A 27,221-nucleotide genomic window follows, 5' to 3' on the forward strand; every position below is an offset into this window, starting at 1 on the left:
GGGGGTCACAGTATAATTTGGTGCAATATATTTGATATTTAAAGCGCTACAGGTCTGGGGCATTTTTTTCAGACCCGTTAATTTGGCGCTGGGTTGTGAGCTGGCAAATCCCCTCTGCGTCTCTCTGACAGACTTTACTGTGGGTCTGTCCCCTATATGCCCGGTGTGTCTGTGGGTGTTTGGTACACGTGAGTCGACATGTCTGAGGCTGAGTGCTCTTCCCAGGAGGAGGCTGTATTAGGGACACAAACGGCTGTGGGGGTGACCCTGTCGGCACCGCCAGCTCCTGATTGGGTAAATGTTTCGAATGCATTGAATGCTAATGTGGCTTTTATTAGTAAGAGATTAGATAAGTCTGAGTCTCAGACCCAGGCATGGAAGAAATCTGTGGAGGATGTGTTATTACAAGTCCAGGACCCCTCGGGGTCACAAAAACATACTTTTGCCCAGTTGGCAGACACTGGTACCGACACGGACACTGATTTCAGTGTCGACTTTAGTAATTCCAGATTAGATCCAAAATTGGCAAAGAGCATTCAGTACATGATTGTGGTGGTTAAAGATGTATTACATATCACTGAGGTCCCTGCTGTTCCTGATAAAAGGGTCTGTATGTATAAGGAAAAGAAACCTGAGATAACGTTTCCTCCCTCTCATGAACTGAACACTCTATTTGAAAAAGTCTGGGAAAGCCCTGACAGAAAGTTTCAGATTCCCAAAAGGATTGCTTATCCATTTCCCTCTGAGGATAGGGAAAAGTGGGAGTCACCCCCCATTGTAGACAAGGCCCTATCACGTTTGTCTAAAAAGGTGACTCTCCCGTCACCTGGCACGGCAGCCCTTAAGGACCCTGCGGATCATAAGCAAGAAACTACGTTAAAATCCATTTATGTGACCACAGGTACGCTACTCAGACCTGTCATTGCATCTGCGTGGGTGAGTAGTGCTATCAAAAAGTGGGCAGATAACTTGTCATTTGATATAGACACCCTAGATAGGGATAGCATGCTCTTGACGCTGGGTTATATCAAGGACGCTGCAGCGTACCTAAAGGAAACTGCGAGAGATATTGGCCTTTTGGGATCAAAAGCCAATGCCATGGCAGTCTCAGCTAGGCGAGCATTGTGGATTCACCAATGGAATGCTGATGCTGACTCTAAGAAAAATATGGGATCTCTACCATATAAAGGTGGTGCCTTGTTTGGTGACGGCCTCGCTGATTTGGTATCTACGGCTACCGTGGGTAAGTCATCCTTTTTGCCTTATGTTCCTCCACAACAAAAGAAAACACACCACTATCAAATGCAGTCCTTTCGGCCCAATAAATACAGAAAAGGGCGAGGTTCTTCCTTCCTTGCTACTAGAGGAAGGGGAAGAGGTAAAAGATCACCAACCTTGTCGGGTTCCAAGGAGCAGAAGTCCTCCCCGGCTTCTGCCAAATCCACCGCATGACGCTGGGGCTCCTCTGTGGGAGTGCGCACCAGTGGGGGCACGTCTCAAACTCTTCAGTCAGTTCTGGTTTCATTCGGACCTGGACCCATGGGTTTTACAAATAGTATCCCAAGGGTACAAACTGGAGTTTCAAGACGTTCCCCCTCGCCGATTTTTCAAATCGGCCTTACCAGCTTCTCTTCCGGACAGGGAGGTAGTATGCAACGCAATACAAAAGTTGTGTCTAAATCAGGTCATTGTCATGGTTCCCCCATCACAACAGGGAGAAGGCTTTTATTCAAGCCTGTTCGTGGTCCCGAAGCCGGTGGTCAGACCAATCTTAAACCTGAAATCCCTCAATTTCTACCTAAAAAAATTCAAATTCAAGATGGAGTCTCTCCGAGCAGTGATCTCCAGTCTGGAGGAAGGGGATTTTATGGTGTTGGTGGACATTAAGGATGCCTACTTTCATGTTCCCATTTATCCTCCGCATCAGGCTTACCTGAGGTTTGCAATTCAGGATTGTCATTACCAATTTCAGACGTTGCCGTTTGGTCTGTCCATGGCTCCGAGGATTTTCACCAAAGTGATGGCGGAAATGATGGTTCTCCTTCGCAGGCAAGGAGTCACGATTATCCCGTTCTTGGATGATCTCCTGATAAAGGCGAGATCCAGGGACCAGTTGGTGCAAAACATTGCACTCTCCCTGACAGTTCTTCAACAACATGGTTGGCTCCTAAACTTGCCAAAATCACAGTTGATTCAGATGACGCGGTTGTTGTTTTTGGGAATGATACTGGACACAGAACTACAGAGTTTTTTTTCTTTCAGTCGAAAAGGCTCTGGAACTTCAGAGTCTGGTCAAACAAATTCTGAACCAGCAAGAGTGTCAATCCATCAATGCACTCGGTTGCTGGGGGAAGATGGTTGCGGCCTACGAGGCCATTCAGTTTGGCAGATTCCATGCCAGAGTGTTTCAGTGGGACCTGTTGGACAAGTGGTCCGGATCCCACCTGCACATGCACCGAAGAATCTCACTCTTGTGGTGGCTGCACAGCTCTCACCTCCTAGAGGGGCGCAGGTTCGGGATCCAGGACTGGATCCTAGTTACAACGGATGCAAGTCTCCGAGTCTGGGGAGCAGTCACACAGGGGGAAAACTTCCAAGGAAGATGGTCAAGCCAGGAAACTTGTCTCCACATAAACGTTCTGGAGTTAAGGGCCATTTACAACGGCCTTCTACAAGCGGAACATCTTCTTCGCAATCTGCCCGTACTGATCCAGTCGGACAATGTAACAGCAGTAGCGTACATAAACCGCCAGGGCGGAACAAAAAGCAGAGCGGCAATGGCAGAAGCCACAAAGGTTCTCCGCTGGGCGGAAAAGCATACAAGCGCTCTGTCAGCGATCTTCATTCCAGGAGTGGACAACTGGGAAGCAGACTTACTCAGCAGACACGATCTCCATCCAGGAGAGTAGGGCCTCCATCAAGAGGTCTTCACAGAAGTGACAAGTCATTGGGGAATTCCTCAAATAGACATGATGGCATCTCGTCTCAACAGGAAGCTTCAGAGATATTGTTCCAGGTCGAGGGACCCTCAAGCAATAGCAGTAGATGCACTGGTGACACCATGGGTGTTTCAGTCGGTGTATGTATTCCCTCCACTTCCTCTCATTCCAAAAGTTCTAAAGATCATAAGAAGAACAAAGATTCAAGCGATCCTCATTGTCCCAGACTGGCCAAGGAGGGCTTGGTATCCAGATCTTCAGGAATTACTCATAGGAGATCCCTGGCCTCTTCCTCTACGCGAGGACCTGTTACAGCAGGGGCCGTGCGTGTATCAATACTTACCGCGGCTACGTTTGACCGCATGGCGGTTGAACACCAAATCCTAACCCGAAAGGGTATTCCCAGTGAAGTCATTCCCCCAGTTATTCAGGCCAGGAAAGGAGTAACGTCTTAACATTACCACCGTATTTGGAGAAAATATGTTTCTTGGTGTGAATCCAAGGCGGCTCCTACTGAAGAATTTCAGCTAGGACGTTTTCTCCATTTTCTACAAGCAGGTGTGGATGCGGGCCTAAAGTTGGGCTCAATTAAGGTATAGATTTCAGCCTTATCTGTTTTCTTTCAAAAACAATTGGCCTCCCTTCCAGAAGTTCAAACTTTCGTGAAAGGTGTGTTACACATCCAACCTCCATTTGTGCCCCCAGTGCACCATGGGATCTTAACGTGGTGTTGCAGTTCCGTCAATAACATTGGTTTGAACCTTTACAGAAGGTGGGGTTGAAATTCCTCGCTTGGAAAGTGGTCATTCTGTTGGCCTTGGCATCCGCAAGGCGGGTGTCTGAGTTAGCGGCCTTGTCTCACAAGAGCCCTTATTTGATCTTCTATAAAGATAGAGCGGAGTTGAGTACTCGTCAGCAATTTCTGCCGAAGGTGGTTTAATCTTTCCACATGAACCAACCTATTGTGGTGCCAGTGGCTACTGACGCCTTAATTGAGTCAAAGTCTCTGGATGTGGTCAGAGCTTTGAAAATTTATGTCGCCAGAACGGCTCAGGTTAGGAAAACGGAGGCTCTGTTTGTCCTGTATGCTTCCAACAAGATTGGGTGTCCTGCTTCCAAGCAGATCATTGCACACTGGATCTGTAATACGATTCGATTCAGCATGCTCATTTCACGGCTGGATTGCCGTTACCGAAATCGGTGAATGCCCATTCTACTAGAAAGGTGGGCTCCTCTCGGGCGGCTGCCCTGTGGGTCTCGGCATTGTAACTTTGCAGAGCTGCTACTTGGTCGGGTTCAAACACTTTTGCAAAGTTTTACAAGTTTGATACCCTGGCCGATGATGACCTCAAGTTTGGTCAATCGGTAATGCAGTGTCATCCGCACTCTCCTGCCCATTCTAGAGCTTTGGTATAACCCCATGGTTCTAATGGTGACCCCAGCATCCTCTAGGACGTATGAGAAAATAGAATTTTAATACCTACCGGTAAATCCTTTTCTCTTAGTCCGTAGAGGATGCTGGGCACCCGTCCCAGTGCGTACTGTATCTGCAGTTATTAGTTGTGGTTACACACATGTTGTGTTACGTTTATAGTCAACCTGTTGCTGAAATTGTTCATGCCGTTGGCCTGTGTTCTGTTGAATGCCACGTTGTGCAGCATGCTTAAGGTGTGAGCTGGTATGAATCTCACCTTAGTTTAACAATAAATCCTTTCCTCAAAATGTCCGTCTCCCTGGGCACAGTTCCTATAACTGGAGTCTGGAGGAGGGGCATAGAGGGAGGAGCCAGTTCACACCCTTTGAAAGTCTTAAAGTGCCCATGTCTCCTGCGGATCCCGTCCATACCCCCCCCCCCCCCATGGTTCTAATGGTGACCTCAGCATCCTCTACGGACTAAGAGAAAAGGATTTACTGGTAGGTATTAAAATCCTATTTTATAGAGATGGAAATAGAAACATTGTAATGGCAAAATAAGAAAATTTTTTACATGTAACTTAAAGCGGCAACTGAGGAACATTCTACTGCTCAACAAAGATTATCACTGCTGAATACTAAATACACCGCCAGCCCGGAGCCTGGGTCCAGTAAACATGCTTTCTGGATAACATTTACAAACGACACTACTACTACTACTACAGAGAAGACATTAAAAACAACTTACATTACTAATAATGCCAAAGATTGTTAATTAAATATTTTTTTCCTAGTTGATAGAAGTAAAATATATTTAAGTATGTCAACAAATCTTTATATCATGATTGCTTTTTATTCAAGTTTATCGAATAAGACTCATGATTATTAGAGATGTGTGGGTTCGGTTTTACTCAGATTTACTCGGGTCTCAAAACGGCATCTTATTGGCTCACAGATGTCACGCGTTTTGGATAGCCAATAAGAAAAATAAAAAAAACCTGAGTAAATCCGAGTAAAACCAACCCCGCACATCTCTAATGATTATGGAATTTTCTAACCCCTTAGTTAAGGCTCCGTGTGAGCACAGCAGTATAGTTTAAACCTAAATACAAGAACACAGGGCAATCTTCTGAGTTAGATTCTGAACTTCAGCTTGGGTTGACCTATTATAGCAATTGAAAATATTGCTTTTATACTGTATCACATAAGTGATTTCAAATAATCTTTTTCACTATAAAGCACTGTGTCATTTCTTCCACTTACCAGGAGATGGCGGCTGGATCTTAGCCTGTTTCTTAGACTCTCCAGGATTGAAGATCTCTGGAGGAGGCTCCTCCCCTCTTTCTATCTTGCATTCAAAGGCAAACAGGTACTGTATATACTGCTTTTTCAGGGAGCTTGCAGCACTGCTGGAAGTGCCAACATTCAGATTTGTCGCCAGCTCTCGCCACTTCTTGTTTTTATTAACCTATAATAAAAGGGAATGCCATTGTTTAGGAAATTATTTCCATTCAGCAGTGGGGTTAGGGAGAGAAAGCACACACTTTATTCTTTGCTTTATCTCCCTATGTTTTTTTTTTTTTTTTAATGTGCCTCTTAACTAACGCTCATTACTCCCACTCAGCAATGCAAAACCGGCACTTGCAGTTATAAAGCCATTAAAGAACCTGCTGATAGCAACATAAAAGGCGTTGGAGGCTTCTGCACGCCGCATCCCCTAATGCTAAACTCATTTTAGAAGGGATGTGCGGCAGAGAGCTGGCAATTTGGATCTAGCCAATGCACTAGAGCATGCGCGCACTCACACGCTCCTGTTTCAATTAAAAAGGACTCGCTGCTAAGAACTCATTTAAATACCAATAAAAATAACAGCAACTGTGTTATTCCGCAATTTAGTGTAATTGTGGGAGCTGTAAATGTGGAAGGAAAACATGCTTATTTTGTAGAGGCTCCAACGGGATCAGCTGTGCCAGACACCACTGATATTGCTATACCTCTAGATAGCATGACATCTCTATACCAAGTAGGGGTTAATTCCAAATGAATAGCTCACATTGAAACCAGTTTTCTAAGGTCCATTCACACCTATAATTTTTTTTGCAGCATTCTGAGTACATGGAATTAAGAGGAGTAACAAACATATAAAACATTTCTTGGGATGTTTCATAGGGTTATTTTAAACATATTTATGATTGTTGATTGAATTGTTCCTGTACGTTGAGCATAATGCAACAAAAATTCAACCACGATTATCCTCTGGAAAATCCAGCTTGTTGGAAAAAATGTTAATACATTCCTACATGAGCAACATAGGTACTAACCTTAGTAACATTTCACTGATGTTATTTTAACAAATTCTGAATAGTTATTATTAAATAAGCTGGGAAATGTACTAATACAGTTGTCTTATATTGCCTTAATCATGTTTTTGTTAATGCCTGCATAATTAGTCACAGTGATCGCAAAAACGCGCTATGGCGTGTATTTTACCCAAGAATTGATTATGGGGACTCAAAAATAAAAGGGTAACCCAGGGTCTCTCAGGATGCGCTCTGGCCAGCAGCGCTGTCCTGCGCTGTCAGTCAGTTTCCGTCTCCACGGCAGCAGAGGGAGGAACTTGGAAGGGGAGGAGACCATGGAGAGTGTGTTTTTCCGCCCCGCCTCCACTCACCGTATGCTCCGCGCGCACCGCACATGACAGGAATCATCCTGCTGTGTGTGCCATAGCTGGGGCTGTGACCTCCCCGGGCAGGCTGAGGAAATCCACGGTGCCCCTCCAGTGAACTACAGGAGCCAGACCGCGGAGGAAGCAGAAAGATGCCAGCGGTAAGTGGCGGGACAAGGGGTGGCTGCGGGTGCTACAGCATGAGGGTCATATAGGCTGGAGAGGAGTAGGGGGGAAGCTCCTGCAGGACCAGACCCGCCCCGTTCATTCCCTCTAACCTGCCGCTCTGTATTGTAATCTGCTCCTCTCATTCCGAGGACTAGGATCATCCACTTTTTACCCTCCACCCTGTCACCCACTCCCCTCTTCCATGATACCCTGCTGGAGCTCCACAGGGCACAGGAGCAGGGTAGTACTGGAGGGATGTAAGAACTGCCCCCCCTTCCCCTTTTCCCAGTGTGTATAATAACTGCCCCCCCCCCCTTCCACTGTGTGTATAATAACTGCCCCCCCCCTTCCACTGTGCGTATAACTGCCCCCCCTTCCCCTGTGTGTGTAATAACTCCCCCCCCCCCCCCTCCCCTGTGCTCTACCTGGCGCAAAGTGTATAATGTGTTTTACCTGGTGCACTGTGTATAATGTATTCTGCCTGGTGCTGTGTGTATAATGTGCTCTGCCTGGTGCACTGTGTATAATGTGCTCTGCCTGGTGCTGTGTGTATAATGTGCTCTGCCTGGTGCACTGTGTATAATGTGCTCTGCCTGGCGCAAAGTGTATAATGTGTTTTACCTGGTGCAGTGTGTATAATGTGTTTTACCTGGTGCAGTGTGTATAATGTGTTTTACCTGGTGCACTGTGTATAATGTGCTCTGCCTGGTGCAATGTGTATAATCTGCTCTGCCTGGTGCAATGTGTATAATGTGCTCTGCCTGGCGCAAAGTGTATAATGTGTTTTACCTGGTGCAGTGTGTATAATGTGCTCTGCCTGGAGCAATGTGTATAATCTGCTCTGCCTGGTGCAATGTGTATAATGTGCTCTGCCTGGCGCAAAGTGTATAATGTGTTTTACCTGGTGCAGTGTGTATAATGTGCTCTGCCTGGAGCAATGTGTATAATCTGCTCTGCCTGGTGCAGTGTGTATAATGTGCTCTGCCTGGTGCCATGTGTATAATGTGTTTTGCCTGGTGCAATGTGTATAATGTGCTCTGCCTGGTGCAATGTGTATAATGTGCTCTGCCTGGCGCAATGTGTATAATGTGCTCTGCCTGGCGCAAAGTGTATAATGTGTTTTACCTGGTGCAGTGTGTATAATGTGCTCTGCCTGGAGCAATGTGTATAATCTGCTCTGCCTAATGCAATGTGTATAATGTGCTTTGCCTGGTGCAAAGTGTATAACTTACTCTACCTGGGGCAATGTGTATAATGTGCTCTGCCTGGTGCAATGTGTATAATGTGCTCTGCCTGGTGCAATGTGTATAATGTGTTTTGCCTGGTGCAATGTGTATAATGGGCTCTGCCTGGCGCAAAGTGTATAATGTGTTTTACCTGGTGCAGTCTGTATAATGTGCTCTGCCTGGAGCAATGTGTATAATCTGCTCTGCCTGGTGCAATGTGTATAATGTGCTCTGCCTGGTGCAAAGTGTATAACTTACTCTACCTGGGGCAATGTGTATAATGTGCTCTGCCTGGTGCAATGTGTATAATGTGCTCTGCATGGTGCAATGTGTATAATGTGTTTTGCCTGGTGCAATGTGTATAATGGGCTCTGCCTGGCGCAAAGTGTATAATGTGTTTTACCTGGTGCAGTGTGTATAATGTGCTCTGCCTGGAGCAATGTGTATAATCTGCTCTGCCTGGTGCAATGTGTATAATGTGCTCTGCCTGGCGCAAAGTGTATAATGTGTTTTACCTGGTGCAGTGTGTATAATGTGCTCTGCCTGGAGCAATGTGTATAATGTGTTTTGCCTGGTGCAATGTGTATAATGTGCTCTGCCTGGCGCAAAGTGTATAATGTGTTTTACCTGGTGCAGTGTGTATAATCTGCTCTGCCTGGTGCAATGTGTATAATGTGCTCTGCCTGGTGCAAAGTGTATAACTTACTCTACCTGGGGCAATGTGTATAATGTGCTCTGCCTGGTGCAATGTGTATAATGTGTTTTGCCTGGTGCTATGTGTATAATGGGCTCTGCCTGGCGCAAAATGTATAATGTGTTTTACCTGGTGCAGTGTGTATAATGTGCTCTGCCTGGATCAATGTGTATAATCTGCTCTGCCTGGTGCAATGTGTATAATGTGCTCTGCCTGGCGCAAAGTGTATAATGTGTTTTACCTGGTGCAGTGTGTATAATGTGCTCTGCCTGGAGCAATGTGTATAATCTGCTCTGCCTGGTGCAATGTGTATAATGTGCTCTGCCTGGCGCAAAGTGTATAATGTGTTTTACCTGGTGCAGTGTGTATAATGTGCTCTGCCTGGAGCAATGTGTATAATCTGCTCTGCTTGGTGCAATGTGTATAATGTGTTTTGCCTGGTGCAATGTGTATAATGTGCTCTGCCTGGCGCAAAGTGTATAATGTGTTTTACCTGGTGCAGTGTGTATAATCTGCTCTGCCTGGTGCAATGTGTATAATGTGCTCTGCCTGGTGCAAAGTGTATAACTTACTCTACCAGGTGCAATGTGTATAATGTGCTCCGCCTGGTGCATTGTGTATAATGTGTTTTGCCTGGTGCAATGTGTATAATGTGCTCTGCTTGGCGCACTGTGTATAGGAGGTTCTGCCTGGCGCAGTGTGTATAGGAGGTTCTATCTGGTGCAATGTGTATAAGCGGCACTACTAAGTGGTGTAATGTGAATTGGCACTATTGTGTGGCCGCCCCTTCCCCACGAAGCCACGCCACTAGAACTGTCTGTTCTTTCACATATAGGAGGGGGAACACCAATTTACTTTGTGCCAAAGGGCACCAAAATGTCTAGTTACGGTTCTGGTGCAGGGTGTCCTGTATGCTACACAGCCCAGCAGCATTGTCACCCCCTCCCCCTTCCTCCCACATGCAACACTTTTGTAGTGTCCAAATCAACTCTGTGTTTTTATATTTGAATCATTAATAAGAACCTTCATTCCGATGGGCCCCAGATAAGGACAGGTAGGACCCCAATTTTTAAAAGCGAGGGGTACTTTTTTTTCGGCTCAGCGCGATCACTGATCCATATTTATTAATGTCAATTAGAAAAAAAAGGGCACAACTAGGGAGAAGAAACACTGCACACAATGGACCTGAATCAGAGGTGGACCAAATGCATGATTTTTTGCTGAGTGGCGACTGGGCTTATATGCAGGTGCAGTTTCAGCGTTCCCCTTGTGTAAGCCGAACTGTGCAAGCCCTGAGACAATGCCTGAGGACAGTGCAATTCCGCCAGTGGTTCTGAACACTCCTCCACTGGTGTGCCATAACATTCGCCAATGACACTTGCACCAGTCTATGGCAGGTAGACTGGGCTCTGTGGCTGCGGATCTGTGTTCACTGACACGCCCGTGACACTTCCATAACATGCCCATTTAGATTATCTTTTTTGTGTACACTTCAGGCAGCCACTTAGAAGCGCCCATGAGTTTGCGCTGCCAGCGACTCTTTACACAACAGCGTTCTCTGCACACAGTAAGGGGTACACATGTGCCTTTCGGGGTTTTCAGGACTTTTCACACTTGCACAACAGCAAATAATTGCACAACTGCCCAAAGACAAAGCATTATGTCTACCTCTGAATGTCTCCCAGCCTTTTAACTTTTTTCCCATTTTTGTGAAAAGGAAAATTGACAGACAATTTTACCAGACACAGGGTGAGAATCAGTAAAGCATGTTCAGTGTGTGGATACACACATTGCAGGTCATTAAGTGAAAGAATATTCTCTAGGGGACGAGAATAAAACCAAGCAAAGTTATACTGCCCGGAAAAACCCATGTTATTTTAGAGCACTACTCCAAAAGGACAACAAGACTTATGGGCCCTACACACATACCGATCCGCCGACGAGCTTCCCAAGGTGGATACGGCCGACGGGCGACCCGGCGGCGGGGAGGAGGTGACGGGGGGAGTGAAGTTTCTTCACTCCCCCTGTCACCCGGCTCCATAGCACTGCACGCTAATATGGACAATCTTGTCCATATTGGCCTGCATGCATAAGCGACGGGGCACCAACGATTAACGAGCGCGGGGCCGCGCATCGTTAATCGTTGGTGCCTACACACAGAATTATATGAACGAGTACGTTCATATCATTCTGTTTTATCTGCCAGTGTGTAGGGCCTATAAGAAATTTCCCCCATAGGCAAGGCATGCTTTCACCAAGACACTTTTGAAAGATATACCTATTAAAAAAAAGTTTTACAAAAAGAAACAAAATTTTGGTAACTACAAATTGAAATGATCCTAGGGCAGACTTGTCTTTGTGTATGTCTTCTTTGTGTCATGCAGGCAGTAGTCAAGTTCACTTCTGTTATACGTGGCACGAAAAAAAAAAAATATTCTTGTGAGCACCAAAAGGTTACAGAGAACACACATACAATGCACTCAAATCCTTATTTGGTCTGTAAGTATTGAAATATCCATTGTTTACTGTAATTTAAATACAGGACAATTTTAAAATCAAACTACAAATATCAAGAAAACAGAAGAAAAAGTCTTGTTCAAATGTAAAGTGTGTCTGTTGCATACTGTATATATAGCTAATGAAGCACCATACTGCCACCATATATTCACCATCATCATACCTGAGCTAAGCCCCCAATCTCTTTGACACAGAAGTAAAGCCTGACCAGGTCAAGGGGCTTTCTTCCTACAGCAGGCAGTGTTGCGACTGGTGTTCCTCTTTCTTCCATAAAGGTCAAGTACCGGTCCACCCACATCTTGCGCTCAGGTTCACTTCCCATCTCATACAGCTTTGTGATCTTTTCTCCGGTGGAAGTTGATGAGTTGGCTTTCTGCATTGTATGGAAAGAGGGTAAAAACAATGAAGATCACCAAATATCATTATAGACACCACACGTCTCACCTGCAGGTGTTTGTGTTTAGAAGTCAAGGTTACTAGTTATGGCACGATTAATAATAAAACAGATTTTTCTCTCCACATGTGTTGTGCACTAGAAAAAAAATGTACCACACCCAACAGTGATACTTTCTTTTAACCATTCCAGAATGTAAACAGTGTAGGCAGACCCACCTACAGTAGCATTACCTCAAATTCATAACTTGCTTTATGTATGAATCTTCTTACTTATCTTCTTACTTTTTCTACACCAGGAAACAATGCATTTACAGTACTGATGATAACTTACACTTGAGAGTACAAACCATTGGTGTAATCATTATCTTGCAGAGCCATTCCCTTTGATTAAGGCAAGGAAACTACCAATTCTATTTGCTATACTATTTAAAAGTTACTACCAAAATGTTTGCTTAACGTATGCCTCAGCCCTATAACCTTTAGTAAGCTTAATTTTCCTTTTACATGAGATACGATTTTATCTTCATAGCTTATTTCTTTATAAGGTCAAGAGTTTCAGAAATTGCTTGATATTTCATTAGGAATTAAAATAAAAAATGAAACTAACATGGAACATTATCTACAATTTCCTGAAACCATTTTTTATTTACTTCCCAACCACACTGAGTTTGGCAAGATTTTAGGAAACTGTCCCGCTATCTCATGATCAGGATGTTCTTCCCAATTTGCAGGGGGATACCCTGAAAAAAGGAAAGTTATTATAGACTAACCTTTGTTAACTCTCTATATTCGATGTCCATAGGGTCCACATGGGTGACAATGGGGTGTAGGTGGTGGTGAGGACCAGGCACCAAACAGATAAAGATTTAGATATCCCAGGATTGCTCCGGTCCTTCCCTCCTATACCCCACCTACAGCTTAAGCTCTTCAGTTTTGTCAACAAGCCCAAGGCAGGAGCAGGATAGGAGAGAAGGAAGACTTAGTACACATATACTCTCACGTACAAGAGAAGGGAACCAGTGACCAATAATGGAAACCCATAGGAGCCAGGTGCGTCAGGGTGGGCGCCCTGTGGATCCTATGGACTTCAAAGAAAGAGTTAACAAAGGTAAGTTTACCGTAACTCTCCTTTTCTGCTTCAGGGTCCATAGGGCTTCACAGGGGAGACAATGGGGATGTCCCAAAGCAGTTGTTCAAGGGAGGGGATACTCCTGAGCGCATAAGAGATTCCTGCGTCTAAATTATGCATCCTGAAAGGCAAACGTATTAAAAAGCATCAAACCTGAGAAACGTGAGGACAGAAGACCACGTAGCCGCCTTGCACAGTTCAGCAGAAGCGCCAAGGCAGGCTGCCCACGAAGGACCCACAGAGTGAGTAGAATGATCAGAGACTGAATATGGCATAGGAATGTCAGCCTGTGTGTAAACCTGTGAGATAGTCATGCAATGTCATCTGGCCAGAGTCTGTTTGTCAGCTGACCAGTCCCTCTTGTGGAATCCGTAGCGGACAAAGAGGGAATCCGATTTACGGATGGAACTGGTACGATCCACGTAGATCTGAAGGGCACGGACCACATTGAAGGAGGCCTTCCCCACCAAGAGGTCCAGGGATTGGAAGGCTGGAACCACAATTTCTTCCTTAAGGTGGAAACAGGTCACCACGTTGGAAAGGTAGCCAGGTCGAGTTTAAGGAACCGCCCTATTCCAATGAAAAATCAGAAAAAGGAAAGCAACAGGAGAGTGCTCCTAAAACTGACACCCAATCAGGCCAATGCATTAGCCAATTGGAAATGGATCTTTGCTGTTAGCCATTTGAGGTCCACTGATTCCCGAGGTTCAAACGGAGTCTCCTTAAGTGCCAGGAGAACCACTGACAAATCCCACAGAGACAGCGGAGGGATAAAGGGAGGTTGACTATGGACGACACCCTTAAGAAAGGTGCGAACATCCATCTGTGAAGCAATTCTGCGCTGGAACCATATTGACAGAGCAAGAACATGCACCTTCAAAGAGGACAGGCAGAGACCGAGATCCAATCCATCTTGAAGAAAGGCAAGGAAAAACTAAAAAAACCAGAGGGTCATAGTATCTTGCAGTGCACCACTGGAAGTATGTATGCCACACTCGATAATAGATATGGGCTAGGCCGGCTTCCGCTCTCTGGACATGGTCTGGACCACCCTGCAAGAGAAACATTTGGACCATAGGAAGGATGACTCAAGAGCCACACCATCAACGATAGATGGGCTAGGTCCAGGTGTAGACAAGGACCCTGAGACAGCAGGTCTGGTTGTAGAGGAAGTAGAAGGGGAGCTTCTATAGAGAGATTCTGGAAATCGGAGCACCAATGGCATCTTGGCCAGGGTGGAGCTAGAAACAGGACGTTGCCTCCTTCTTGTTTGAATATTTGAAGTACCCGAGGAAGGAGGAGGACTGGAGGGAAGACATACACCCGACGTATAGGTCCAATTCACAGTCAGGGTATCCATCCTTCTGATGAAACCGCCGTTTGATTTTCATGGAGAAACATGTTAAGGACATCTCACGCTGCTGTTTTTCCCTGAGATCTACACAAACACAGCACCACAGTCCGGACTCCAGCACACAGCAAACTGCCTGAATTCTGCAGCTACGAATGGCGCCCTCCCTCCCCGGTGAACTGAATAGAACACAGCCGCTCCCACCAACCACAACGGATTCCGCATGCTGACAGCCAGCCTCACATGAAACTCTAAGGAATAAGTGGTGTCAAAGTCGAAAAATATCATAATACATATGCCTTGTACTAACCCCATACACATGCCCGCTGCTCGTGCACTCAGTCCGCCGTGCATGCACATATCCGCAATTTACATAGGATCGCTCCGGCGATCATGCGCATGATATGGGTATTTACGGCGGAGTTTGTGAGCGTGTAGCGTGTTATTAGAACATTCCATATTTAACCCATATAGCGTATATTTTAGATATAGTTCCCCATGACCATGACAGCGAGTATTATTAGTTTAAACAGTTCCTGGACAGAGAGATTCGCCTTTGCATGATAGGAAGGGTCAGATAAAGGTTGGAAGGTGATGTCTAGTATCCAGCTGTAGGGTATTTTGAGGGTAACATTCCGGTGTTAGTTAGAGAAAGATCACTTGCTCCTGCGTATAGTTATGTACAAAAGTAGATTATGAACATTAACTGTATTTACTGTAAATTACATATGCGGCGGGAATCCAGAGGATACCACCCACAAGAGCAGTTGGAAAAGACATCGCCTACCTTTTCAAATCCACCTATGACCTTTGCTGTAATATGGAGACATATCTCTGTGTCCAATGAACAATGAGATTACAGTGACTATAGTATTGTGTATGCATGTTGTGTATATAAGGACCATTGTTGCCTGGCCGGTCAGAAGACTCTAAACGCTATCTGTATGACCAGCGGAGGACCGGATTCAGGTTGCGCTTGCAAATATTCTCACGTACGTACATTCTCTGTAGCCATTATTCTGTTTAGATTTACTTGTTAGCCTGTAGTGTATAAATTGTATTGTTTTTACCTTTTTGGAATCAATCCACGGAGGCCTTAGAACCCTGTGGTTTCAACTACAAACGGTGTTGTGTTTTCACTTTCCTGCCTGGGCTGTAAAGTAGATTTATCTGTATAAGGTGTATAGCATTGATAAGGTGTACGCACTGCGGATACTTTGTATCGCCAGCGCTACTTAAGGTTTAAAGGTATAACATCGTTGCAGTACTTTGCTGCCAAAGGTTTAAAGTATAAGCATATAATTACATTGTATCATTAACAAGGTTTAAAGGTTATCAATTGTGTGTGCGCTCGCTGTGTGTACTCCGTACACTCAGCGCAGCGTGCGTACGCCAAGTGCGTACCACGTGCAGGACTCTGTACGCAAATAGCGTACAAAGTGCGTAGCACGTGCACGTAGTCTAGCGGCCATAGCGGCTCAACGGTAATAGTGTACAAAGGGGTATAGCTTTGCGGTCTAAGATAATACCGACATTATCAAGTGAGGGCTCGTCCGGTTCCTTCTCATACCCGCAGCCTAGCAGAGTTTTCGCAGACTTTATCTATCAGCAAAGGGCGGAGTATCCCCTGTATACCTTCTCTTGGTCGGGGGATACAATAAGTGCTGATTAGATAAGCGTCTGCCCTGCACGGTTTGAAGGGATGCTGGAGGGATCCGTAAGGTAAGAACGCAGAAGCTATTTTTCTTTTTAAAATCTGTAAATTTCTGTTTTGGCGCCAAATGCGCACGCAACACACGCATACATCTGTATTTTGTACTTTGCATATCTGCTCACACCGTTGCCATAATCACTGATTACTAGATTTATTTTGACCTGTACTGGAAAATTTGTTGCTATTTAGTTAACATATAGAGTTAATATTTAAGGGAGTAAGTGTAAAACGCACACACAGCCTGGCCTGGTTGTAAAGGTTTTTACAGTAGAAACTGTGTGTATGTTAAGTAAGTGATTATAGTTAAATATCGCTTACATATATAGGAGTGTGGGATTTGTAGTACTGCGGACGTACAGCCTTTGTACACGTGTCTCGGACAACGTTCGGGACTGCGTACGCAACGTAAAGGCGTACACACGTGGCGTGTTTACGCAACGTGCGTACAGGTACGCCCACTAAATACAAATCACACAATAGCATTGTTTCAGTGTAGGCGATACGGTAGCCACGCGATAATAGCACAAATTTGTTCAGTTTCCAATATTTAGTTTAAAAGAACCTTCTCTTACTGTGTCACCTCTGGGACTAGGCTGTTTTATCTGAATGAAAGTTAATTTTCTGTACAGAAAAATCAAAGTGTATATGAGTGAACGAGCGTGAGTGTGCAAATAAAGGTTTTGTGAACCCAGAATTGGGGATCCCGTAGGAGACCACATCAGGTGTGTGGACACTTGGTGGCGTGGGAGTGGTTTTCTCACGTTAACATTGATTAAGGTATAAAGGAGCAATTAGTATAACAGCAGACCAAGAGGTCAGCGAAGTCAGAAATCCGCTGACTAAGTCAAGCGAAGCTCTGAATACCGTGGCCTGAAAAAGGTCAGTGGTGAGAGCGCAGCCCCGGGGGTTAGCGTAGTACCCATATAGGCCTGTTCTGAAAAGCTCCGGCTGAGGTTTCGCAGCCTGAAAAACGATTCCATTGGTCGTATAGCGGATAAGTAACAGTTACTTATACGCCGTGCGATTGTACCGCGCGTTAGTTTGTGCAATAGTTAGTTCAACTTGATACCCATTACGCCATTTGCGTAAAATCGCGGGATCATAGACGCTAATTGTACACGCAACGTGATTTGTGTAACAGTTTTTTTATTTTAAGGGAGTTTCGCTGGTCACTCAGGAAATCTCCAACGACTGATATTTACTGGGAAGGGTAAGTCACTCCCACACACTCTCAGTAAATAGAGGTTACGTAGGGCCCTAGGTTGGGTACGACCAGTGCTGCGGCAGTACTCAGGTGTATTGGCCAACGTGGGCGTGAGTGGGTGAGAGCGCTCGGAGAACTTTCACCGTCGCCTTACCTCTGAGTAATTTGGTTTTTGTAGGAATTAGCTGAGAAGGCAATACCTGCAAAGAATGGGGGCCAGTTGCTCAAGTAAGGGACGATCAACCAGGGTTCAGGTTGATATTCCGCGGCCCAAATGGTCGGCGAGGTACATAATGTGTGAGAAATATGGATCACACGCAGAGGTTTTATGCAATGAATGGGAACGTATGACTGCGGAAGATAGGGAACCGTTCCCTAGGGTAGGCAGTTTTAGTCCTGAGGTGTTGCAAAATTTAAGGAGAAGGATATGTCTAATAAGATCCAGAAAACAAAGGATTAGACATTATGATTGTTTACATTTATGGCAACAGGAGGGTGATATGCAAAGGGGATTAGCTCAAGCGGCTGGTTCCAACCCTAGCAGGAAACTGATAGCAACTGCACCACCACCACCGTACATTACAGGAGAGAAAGTGGCTACAGAGAATGGCATACTAATATATGATAAGAGTGAACTTAATAAATGTATTAATACTAACCCCTGCATGTTGTATCCCATCTTAAACTTCCCTCAGGACTGCGACCAAGAAGATGAGCCCACCACGATATCGGCACTCTCTCTAGCAGCCACCATACAAGACACACAAGTGGGCACGGCCCAACCAGTAAGAGCAGTAGCAAAGGCCCCTAGCGGAGGGACAGGTGAGGTCGTGTCCACAGGTAAGTACGGTACAGTACATTATGCAGAGACAATTGCACCTCACATTGTAGAAGCAACCCAGAATGATGTAATTGAACTGAATCCTGTCAGGGTGATCGCAGTCCCCAATGGGAAGACTGACGCTCTGGGAATCACTCCCGTCAGGAACATTGCTATGCATTGCCCCTGGTCCCGGACAGAATTGAGTACAATTATGTCTGAATTTCCCGATCCCAGGAAAGTTCTAGCCGCATGTCAGAGGTTTATTAGAGAACTAGGTAACGCCACCGAACCCAATAACAAAGATTGGCGGACAGTGCTACGGGCATGTTTGCCCTCTAATATTGACCCTGTGAAATTCATTGCTGACTGTAAATTAGATGCAGAGGTACCTCTCACTGATGAATACAATCAGGAGAACGTAAAACAGATCAATCTGCAGTTAGGAGTATATTTCCCAACTGTTGTCAAGTGGAATAAAATCTTCTCCATTAGACAAAAAGAAGGTGAAACGGCTTCTGACTATTTCCATCGAGCACTGCAGGAAACGGCTAGATACACTGGGGTCGCGGACATTAAGGAAAATGTGCATCATAGGGAGGTAGCTGTGTCCATATTAATGGACGGTTTAAAGGAAACGTTGAGAACAAGGGTACAAACCACTCAACCAAGTTGGAGAGGTATCTCGGTGGCTGCATTGAGAGTCCGCTATTGAGCATGATCAGAACATCATTAGGCACAGGGAGTCACAGGGGGATAAGCTGATGACAGTAAGTATAAAAGCCCTGACAACGTAGCCACATCAGCCTAAACCCCAGACCCCTGATGGTAAGTCGTATGTGGTAAAATGTTTTAAATGTCAGAGGGAAGGACATTACGCATGAAACTGTAATTTTAAAGACCCACATAAGGTATATCGACCCCCTAGACCAGAACATGACTCACAGTATGACGCACGTAATTGGGATCAGGGACCGCAGAGGAGGAATTACGAGCCACATGCAGGGGAAACAAGGAGGTACCCACCTAGGAAGGACTGGCAGACCTCTGGAAATTTTCAGCTACCCCCCTCACATATTGTAGCTGCCACCACGCTGCGGGAGGGTCACAACTTACAATAGGGGTTAGGCCACACCTGTAGTTTGCAGCCAGTGAAGTTGATTGCTAGCCTTGGAAATGAACCCGAGGTTACAGTTGATGTAGCTGGTAGATCACTACCTTTCCTTGTAGATACAGGGGCGGCCAGGTCAGTGTTAAATTCAACGGTAGGTAAGAAGACCACGGGTAAAACAATTTCAGCAATGGGGGTAACAGGAGTAGTGCAGCACTATCCTTTAAGTAAACCAGCAGAGATCACGATAGGGCCTTTACAGACCAAGCACTCCTTTTTGCTGGCTGCATCGGCTCCGACTAATCTACTCGGGAGAGATTTATTGTGCAAGATGAGGTGTGTCATATATTGTACTCCTGAGGGTGTCTTCTTAGATATACCCGAGAATCACGTTCAGGAAGTGCAGGATATGTTAGACACTCCACAAAGGTTAATGTCACACTCTGCTGTTATAGACAGGTGTCCATCCAAGGTAGAGGAAATGATCTCCCAGATACCGGAGTCCCTCTGGACCAAAGATGGACAAGACACTGGATTGATGGCAAATGTAGCTCCTGTAGTGGTACAAGTAAAAGACGGTAGGATAGCTCCAAAAATCCCACAGTATCCTCTGAAGCCAGAGGTGGAATTAGGAGTGTACCCAGTCATAGAGCGCTTACTACAACAGGGCATCCTAGTTAGGACGTCCAGCGCTGCCAATAGTCCCATCTTCCCTGTGAAAAAGAGTGGGGGGAGGGGTTACAGGCTAGTGCAGGATCTAAGGGGGATAAACAAGATAGTTGAGAGCCAATTCCCCGTAGTGCCAAATCCAGCTGTCATCCTCATGCAAATTCCTCCTACTGCGAAGTTTTTCACTGTCATTGACCTCTGTTCTGCTTTCTTTTCGGTCCCTCTGCACCCTGACAGCCAATACTTGTTTGCATTTACATACAGAGGAGTACAGTACACCTGGACTCGCTTAGCCCAAGGTTTCATTGACAGCCCAAGAATTTCTCCCAGGCTTTGCATGACTGTTTACAATCCCTTCAACCTGAGAGCGGATCAGTATTAATACAGTATGTGGATGACTTACTGCTGTGTTCTGATTCACTCGAATCGTCCTTGAAAGACACGAAACAGCTTCTGTTTCACCTTTCTAATACGGGACACAAGGTTTCAAAGGATAAGTTACAGTTGTGCCAAACCAAAGTGAAATACTTGGGACATTGCTTAACACAAGGACTGAGACACCTCACCGCTGATAGAATACAGGCGATTCGCGACATGACTCTGCCACAAACCCAGCAACAGATCCGCACTTTCCTAGGAATGTGTGGGTACTGCCGAAACTGGATCCCAGGGTTCTCCATACTAGCCTTACCTTTGCAAGAGATGGTCTCGTCAAACAAACCAGATCGGATTTCGCACACAGATGAGTCCGAACTGGCATTTGAGAGACTCAAACAGTGCCTATCACAGGCACCTGCATTAGGTATGCCAGATTATGGGAAACCCTTTGAATTGTACGGTACGGAGAGTGCTGGGTGTGCGGCAGGTGTTTTAACCCAGAAACATGGTGATGCCAGCAGGCTGGTAGCTTACTACAGTGCACAATTGGACACTGTAGCACGGTCTCTCCCCACATGCTTGCGAAGTGTTGCAGCGATAGCATTGCTAGTGAGTAAAAGCGAAGACGTAGTGTTAGGACACAACCTGACCATCCATACACCTCATGCAGTGTCAGCCTTATTAAATTCTGCCCAAACCAGACACGTCTCATCAGCACGGTTTACAAGGTGGGAATTAGCACTAATGGCCCCTGTAAACATCACCATAAAGAGATGCAGCGCACTAAATCCTGCAACGTATCTCCCAGGTGTGCCTGGACAGGCACAAAGGGTGAGAGATGAGAGTGATGGTGAAGGAGGATTTAGTACAGACACCGACACACATGATTGTATGGAATATCTGAACCAAACTTTCACCGCAAGGCCCGACATTAGTGACAACCCACTGGAAGGCGTAGATTTTTTTTTTTTTTTTTTACGGTAGTTGCAACAGACAGACGGACTCGGGAGACTTGTGTACTGGATACGCAGTCGTAGATGACAAAGGTATCATAGAAGCGGAACCCCTGGGCCCACCACACTCAGCACAAGTTGCTGAGCTGGTCGCCCTAACCAGAGCGTGTGAATTGGCTAAGGGTAAGTCAGCCAATATCTACACGGATTCTAGGTATGCCTTTGGAGTAGTGCATGATTTCGGGGCCCTATGACGCCTCAGAAATTTCATGACAGCAGCTGGCACACCCGTGGCGCATGCGACCCACATCAAAAGACTTCTAGCAGCGATACAGGAACCTGACAGAGTGGCTGTTAATAAGTGCAAAGCCCACATGTACAGCCAAGACCCAGTGTCACTTGTTAACAGCCGGGCAGACGAAGCTGCTAAATCAGCAGCCAGCACCCCCATAAAGACAGATATCACACAACTGATGGTATTCAATACCGTCAACACACAAAAACTAAGTGAAATGCAAAATTTGTGTTCTCCACAGGAAAAGGCAGTCTGGAGGTCAAAAGGGTATGGCCAGGAGTCCTCAGGACTCTGGACAGGGTAAGCCAGTAGCTCCCAGATCATACCTTCCAAGTTTAGCTGAGGCGGCACATGGTCTGACTCATCTGGGCAAAGAGGGAATGTGTAAGCTGGTAAGAGCCTACTGGTGCGCGCCAGGATTCTCTTCTCATGCGGGTAAGAGAGCAATGACATGTCTTACATGCTTGAGGAAGAATATTGGAAAGTCAATACCAACAGAACCATCCCATATCCCGCCAACAGACCGCCCTTTTCAGGTAATACAAATTGATTTCATACAGTTGCCACCCTGCAGAAATTTAAAGTATGTGTTGGTTTGTATTGATGTGTTTTCAAATTGGGTAGAAGCATTCCCCGCTGCCACAAATACTGCTACGTTCACTGCAAAGAAGATCGTGCAGGAATTTGTGTGCAGATATGGTATCCCTAGGATAATTGAAAGTCATAGGGGTACCCATTTTACAGGTGAAGTCTTTCAGGTTATGTGCAAACTAATGGGAATTAATAGCAAGCTGCATACTTCGTACCGCCCACAGGCGAGTGTGAAAGTGGAAAGAGTAAACAGCACTATTAAGAACAAGTTGAGCAAAGTGATGGCTGAAACTGGATTGTTGTGGCCAGAAGCTTTGCCACTTGTATTGTACAGCATCAGAACCACTCCCAGGTCCCCCCTTAACCTATCACCATTTGAGATTCTTTTTGGTCGACAACCCCATGTAATAATTGACCCCCAGGATGATTTGAAATGCAATAATGAAGTAACTGTAAAATATTTGGTTAAGATGAGCAAGCAGTTGAGGAATCAAAACAGTAATCTAAAGCTGGTGATTCCTGACCTACCAGATAGTAATTGTCATGACATTGAACCTGGGGATTATGTAATGATTCAAAATTTTCTACGCTCAGGTTGCCTTATTGACCGGTGGGAAGGACCGTACCAAGTCTTACTAACCAGCACGACAGCATTGAAGGTTGCCGAGAGAGAGACTTGGGTCCACTCGTCCCACTGTAAGAAGGTCGCTGACCCAGAGAAAGCGCGTGACAAAGAGCAGAGTGTGGAGGAAATCGTATCACTGGAGTGCTTGTTCCGGGAAGGTTGAGAGGCAGGACTGTTGTCACGGCACCTGAGCACAGAGAACTACAAGACCAGAGGCGGTTGTCGCACAAAATTTCTTTTTCCTTTTTTATTATTTTCTCCATCTCCCATTACCCTCCTTTCCCCCTTCCTTGCTCATTTTTCTCTCCCCTTAGCAAGATGGACTTACCCCAAGAGACTGCATTCCGGGTTTTCCTGTTGACCAGAGCATTCTGTTTCGGTGAGAGTACCAGAGAGGTCGAGAAAGGATCTGGAATGGGTTCTGATGGCAAAGACGGATTTGTAGAATTCCAAGAGCAACACATTCACCGAGCAAAGGCGAGTATCAGAAAACGATCTGGTAGTCATGAAACTAGGAGGCACTGTGAAGGGTTATTGGCTGAGGAAAATTGTATTTGTAGAAACTGTGAAAACATAGTTGAAGACGGGTGCATACAGAGATGTCAGTCCAGCCTTAATATCAAACATGGACCGTCATCCATTGAGTGACTATCACTCATTAGTGGGTAAGGTTTTAAACCAAACAGAATGCTGGGTGTGCTCACAAGTACCTCAAGGTCAGAGCAAGTCAGGATTAGTACCGTATCCCTTAACAATAGATGAGGTACTTGAATTAAGGGGTGGGAGACCGGTGGACAAGAAATTTAATATTTCTAGGCCCCCTAGTTTGAAGCTCCACCAATATCATGTGGATAGATCCTTAGTATGTTTCAACATTTCCAATCCCCGAAAGCCAGGAAATTGGGAAGTGACATGGAATAACCAAACCATGGCATTTTCACACAGAGCCGACAGAATGCCCGTAGACTCAGAACTTATACGCTAAATAGCCGACGGTGGGAGGTATTTTCGGTACAGGTATACGCTAGGAAGTAGAACCATGCAGGTTGGAAAAGTATCTCCAGGGTACTGTGCGCATATCATACAGCCTGATACGTGTACTGAACAGATGAGAGAGTTAGGGATAGGATTTTTCACCTGGAAGGTTTGCAATATGGTAATGTCATATTCTGTCCCATATGTTCTCCCCGATTATGCATATTTCATATGCGGGAGGAAGGCGTGTAAGTGGCTTGCCCCAAACTCAGAGGGATTGTGTTACATTGGAAGAGTGTTGCCAGAAGTGATGACCATAACCCATAATAAGATGAAAGACGTTCACCGCAATGCTCAAGCTCCTTACACTCACACTCATTATGAACACATCGTTAAGAGACACCTTATAGATAGGACAGAGCACGCAGCCTCTGATTTGATCCACGAATCCACCGGGATTCAATTCCTACTCGCGTTAGATATCACCCGTACCGCCAGAGGAATCATAAATTTTAGGTATATTCATGCGCTAGCGAACCTGATAGATAATATCACCGAGATGTATGATGACACCTTCAGGTATACTGGGAGGGAATTGCAAGCTTACAAAACGGAACTGATCCAGCACAGGATGGTTCTCAATTACATCACAGCGGTGACAGGCGGGTACTGTGTCACCCTAGCAACTCAGTATGGTGTGAAGTGCTGCACGTATATTACAAACAGCACTGATGACCCAACCGAGGTCATAGATCAAAAGATGGACGATATCTTGCAGTTGAAATGGGAGTTCCGAAGGAGACACAACCACCGGCTGGGTCTCATGGTTGAACCCACGCAATTGGTTCTCTGGTTTAGGAGAATGGGCTCAAAATGTTATCGTGAGTATAGGAAAGTTTCTCCTTTGTATCCTGGGAGTCGTCGTAATGATTGGTTTGATATTTAGATGTGTTCGATTTTTAACGCGGCGCAAGCGCAGTACCAAAGTTTTGAGTTTGAGGAGCGGGGGCATTGTTACACAAACTGATTTAATTTATGACCCTTCAATTGAGACAATGTTGTGATAAGACCTGATTCCACGGTCCGTTTCTTTCACCCGTTTCTCCTTTGTTTTTCTCCCAAGCAAAAATACATCCATTCGGAAGAAGACTTTGATGGACATTTCTACAGACGTTGAGGGACATTCTACAGACTTTGATGGACATTCTAAAGACTTTGATAGACACTTTAAAGACTTTTAAAGACTTTTTATGGACACTTGAAAGACTTTGATTACCACCCACAGCCAGGATACACCCATCCGGATAAGACTTCAACCAACACCCAAGGATGATTGCACAATTGTTATGTGAATGTATTTGTGATCCATGTCTTATCTTCATCTCTACAACCTTCAGGTAGTATCACACATAGTCGACAGGTGATATCCACATATTAGCATTCACATGTTTCCCCCCCCCCCATGTATCATCAACTAAATGTGCACCCCATTTGTAGGAACAAGAAGCCGAAAAGAGCTCGGTAGTGTTTGTTGGCCCAATTACAGACCCTTAATACGGAATAAGAAGGATTTAATGTATACTTCGCAATACCTCGAAGCTTACCTAGAACATGTACGGCACGATGATACATGCCCCTCAGACATGAAGTTCATACATACATGCTTTTACTATCCCACTAGGTCATACATTTCCTACCTACTCCTCTCCTCCTGTTATCCAATTACTTTATAGATATTGTATTGTATATTTTTCTGTTTAATGTTTAGATAGTGGCAGTTATTGTTGACTGCCAAAGTCGAAAAATTAACCCCATGCACATGCCCGCTGCTCGTGCACTCAGTCCGCCGTGCGTGCACATATCCGCAATTTGCGTAGGATCGCTCCGGCGATCATGCGCATGATATGGGTATTTACGGCGGAGTTTGTGAGCGTGTAGCGTGTTATTAGAACATTGCATATTTAACCCATATAGCGTATATTTTAGATATAGTTCCCCTAGACCATGAAAGCGAGTATTATTAGTTTAAACAGTTCCTGGACAGAGAGATTCGCCTTTGCATGATAGGAAGGGTCAGATAAAGGTTGGAAGGTGATGTCTAGTATCCAGCTGTAGGGTATTTTGAGGGTAACATTCCGGTGTTAGTTAGAGAAAGATCACTTGCTCCTGCGTATAGTTATGTACAAAAGTAGATTATGAACATTAACTGTATTTACTGTAAATTACATATGCGGCCGGAATCCAGAGGATACCACCCACAAGAGCAGTTGGAAAAGACATCACCTACCTTTTCAAATTCACCTATGACCTTTGCTGTAATATGGAGACATATCTCTGTGTCCAATGAACAATGAGATCACAGTGACCATTGTATTGTGTATGCATGTTGTGTATATAAGGACCATTGTTGCCTGGCCGGTCAGAAGACTCTAAACGCTATCTGTATGACCAGCGGAGAACCGGATTCGGGTTGCGCTTGCGAATATTCTCACGTACGTACATTCTCTGTAGCCATTATTCTGTTTAGATTTACTTGTTAGCCTGTAGTGTATAAATTGTATTGTTTTTACCTTTTTGGAATCAATCCACGGAGGCCTTAGAACCCTGTGGTTTCAACTACAAACGGTGTTGTGTTTTCACTTTCCTGCCTGGGCTGTAAAGTAGATTTATCTGTATAAGGGCCCTCATTCCGAGTTGTTCGCTCGCAAGGCGATTTTAGCAGAGTTACACACGCTAAGCCGCCGCCTACTGGGAGTGAATCTTAGCTTCTTAAAATTGCGAACGATGTATTCGCAATATTGCGATTACACACCTCGTAGCAGTTTCTGAGTAACTTCAACCTTACTCGGCATCTGCGATCAGTTCAGTGCTTGTCGTTCCTGGTTTGACGTCACAAACACACCCAGCGTTCGCCCAGACACTCCCCCGTTTCTCCGGCCACTCCTGCGTTTTTTCCGGAAACGGTAGCGTTTCTTCCCACACGCCCATAAAACGGCCTGTTTCCGCCCAGTAACACCCATTTCCTGTCAATCACACTACGATCGTCAGAACGATGAAAAAGCCGTGAGTAAAAATCCTAACAGCATAGCAAATTTACTTGGCGCAGTCGCAGTGCGGACATTGCGCCTGCGCATTAAGCGGAAAATCGCTGCGATGCGATAAAACTTACCGAGCGAACAACTCGGAATGACCCCCAAGGTGTATAGCATTGATAAGGTGTACGCACTGCGGATACTTTGTATCGCCAGCGCTACTTAAGGTTTAAAGGTATAACATCGTTGCAGTACTTTGCTGCCAAAGGTTTAAAGTATAAGCATATCATTACATTGTATCATTAACAAGGTTTAAAGGTTATCAATTGTGTGTGCGCTCGCTGTGTGTACTCCGT

The 27,221-nt window shown here is 45.3% G+C and overlaps 1 protein-coding gene across 11 annotated transcripts in view; it reads right to left on the reverse strand.

The window, feature by feature from the left end:
* ARID1B (AT-rich interaction domain 1B) overlaps positions 1-27,221 on the reverse strand; it is an 836,140-nt gene that overhangs the window by 58,633 nt on the left and 750,286 nt on the right. For all 11 annotated transcript variants that reach the window (XM_063917671.1, XM_063917678.1, XM_063917670.1 and 8 more), the window contains 2 exons: positions 11,786-11,995; positions 5,616-5,820 (listed from right to left, as the gene is read on the reverse strand). In XM_063917671.1, the coding sequence (XP_063773741.1) occupies positions 5,616-5,820; positions 11,786-11,995 (415 nt within the window). The remainder of the gene's footprint in view (positions 1-5,615; positions 5,821-11,785; positions 11,996-27,221) is intronic.

This window comes from Pseudophryne corroboree, chromosome 4, assembly GCF_028390025.1.
Source record: "Pseudophryne corroboree isolate aPseCor3 chromosome 4, aPseCor3.hap2, whole genome shotgun sequence".
Lineage (NCBI taxonomy): Eukaryota > Metazoa > Chordata > Amphibia > Anura > Myobatrachidae > Pseudophryne > Pseudophryne corroboree.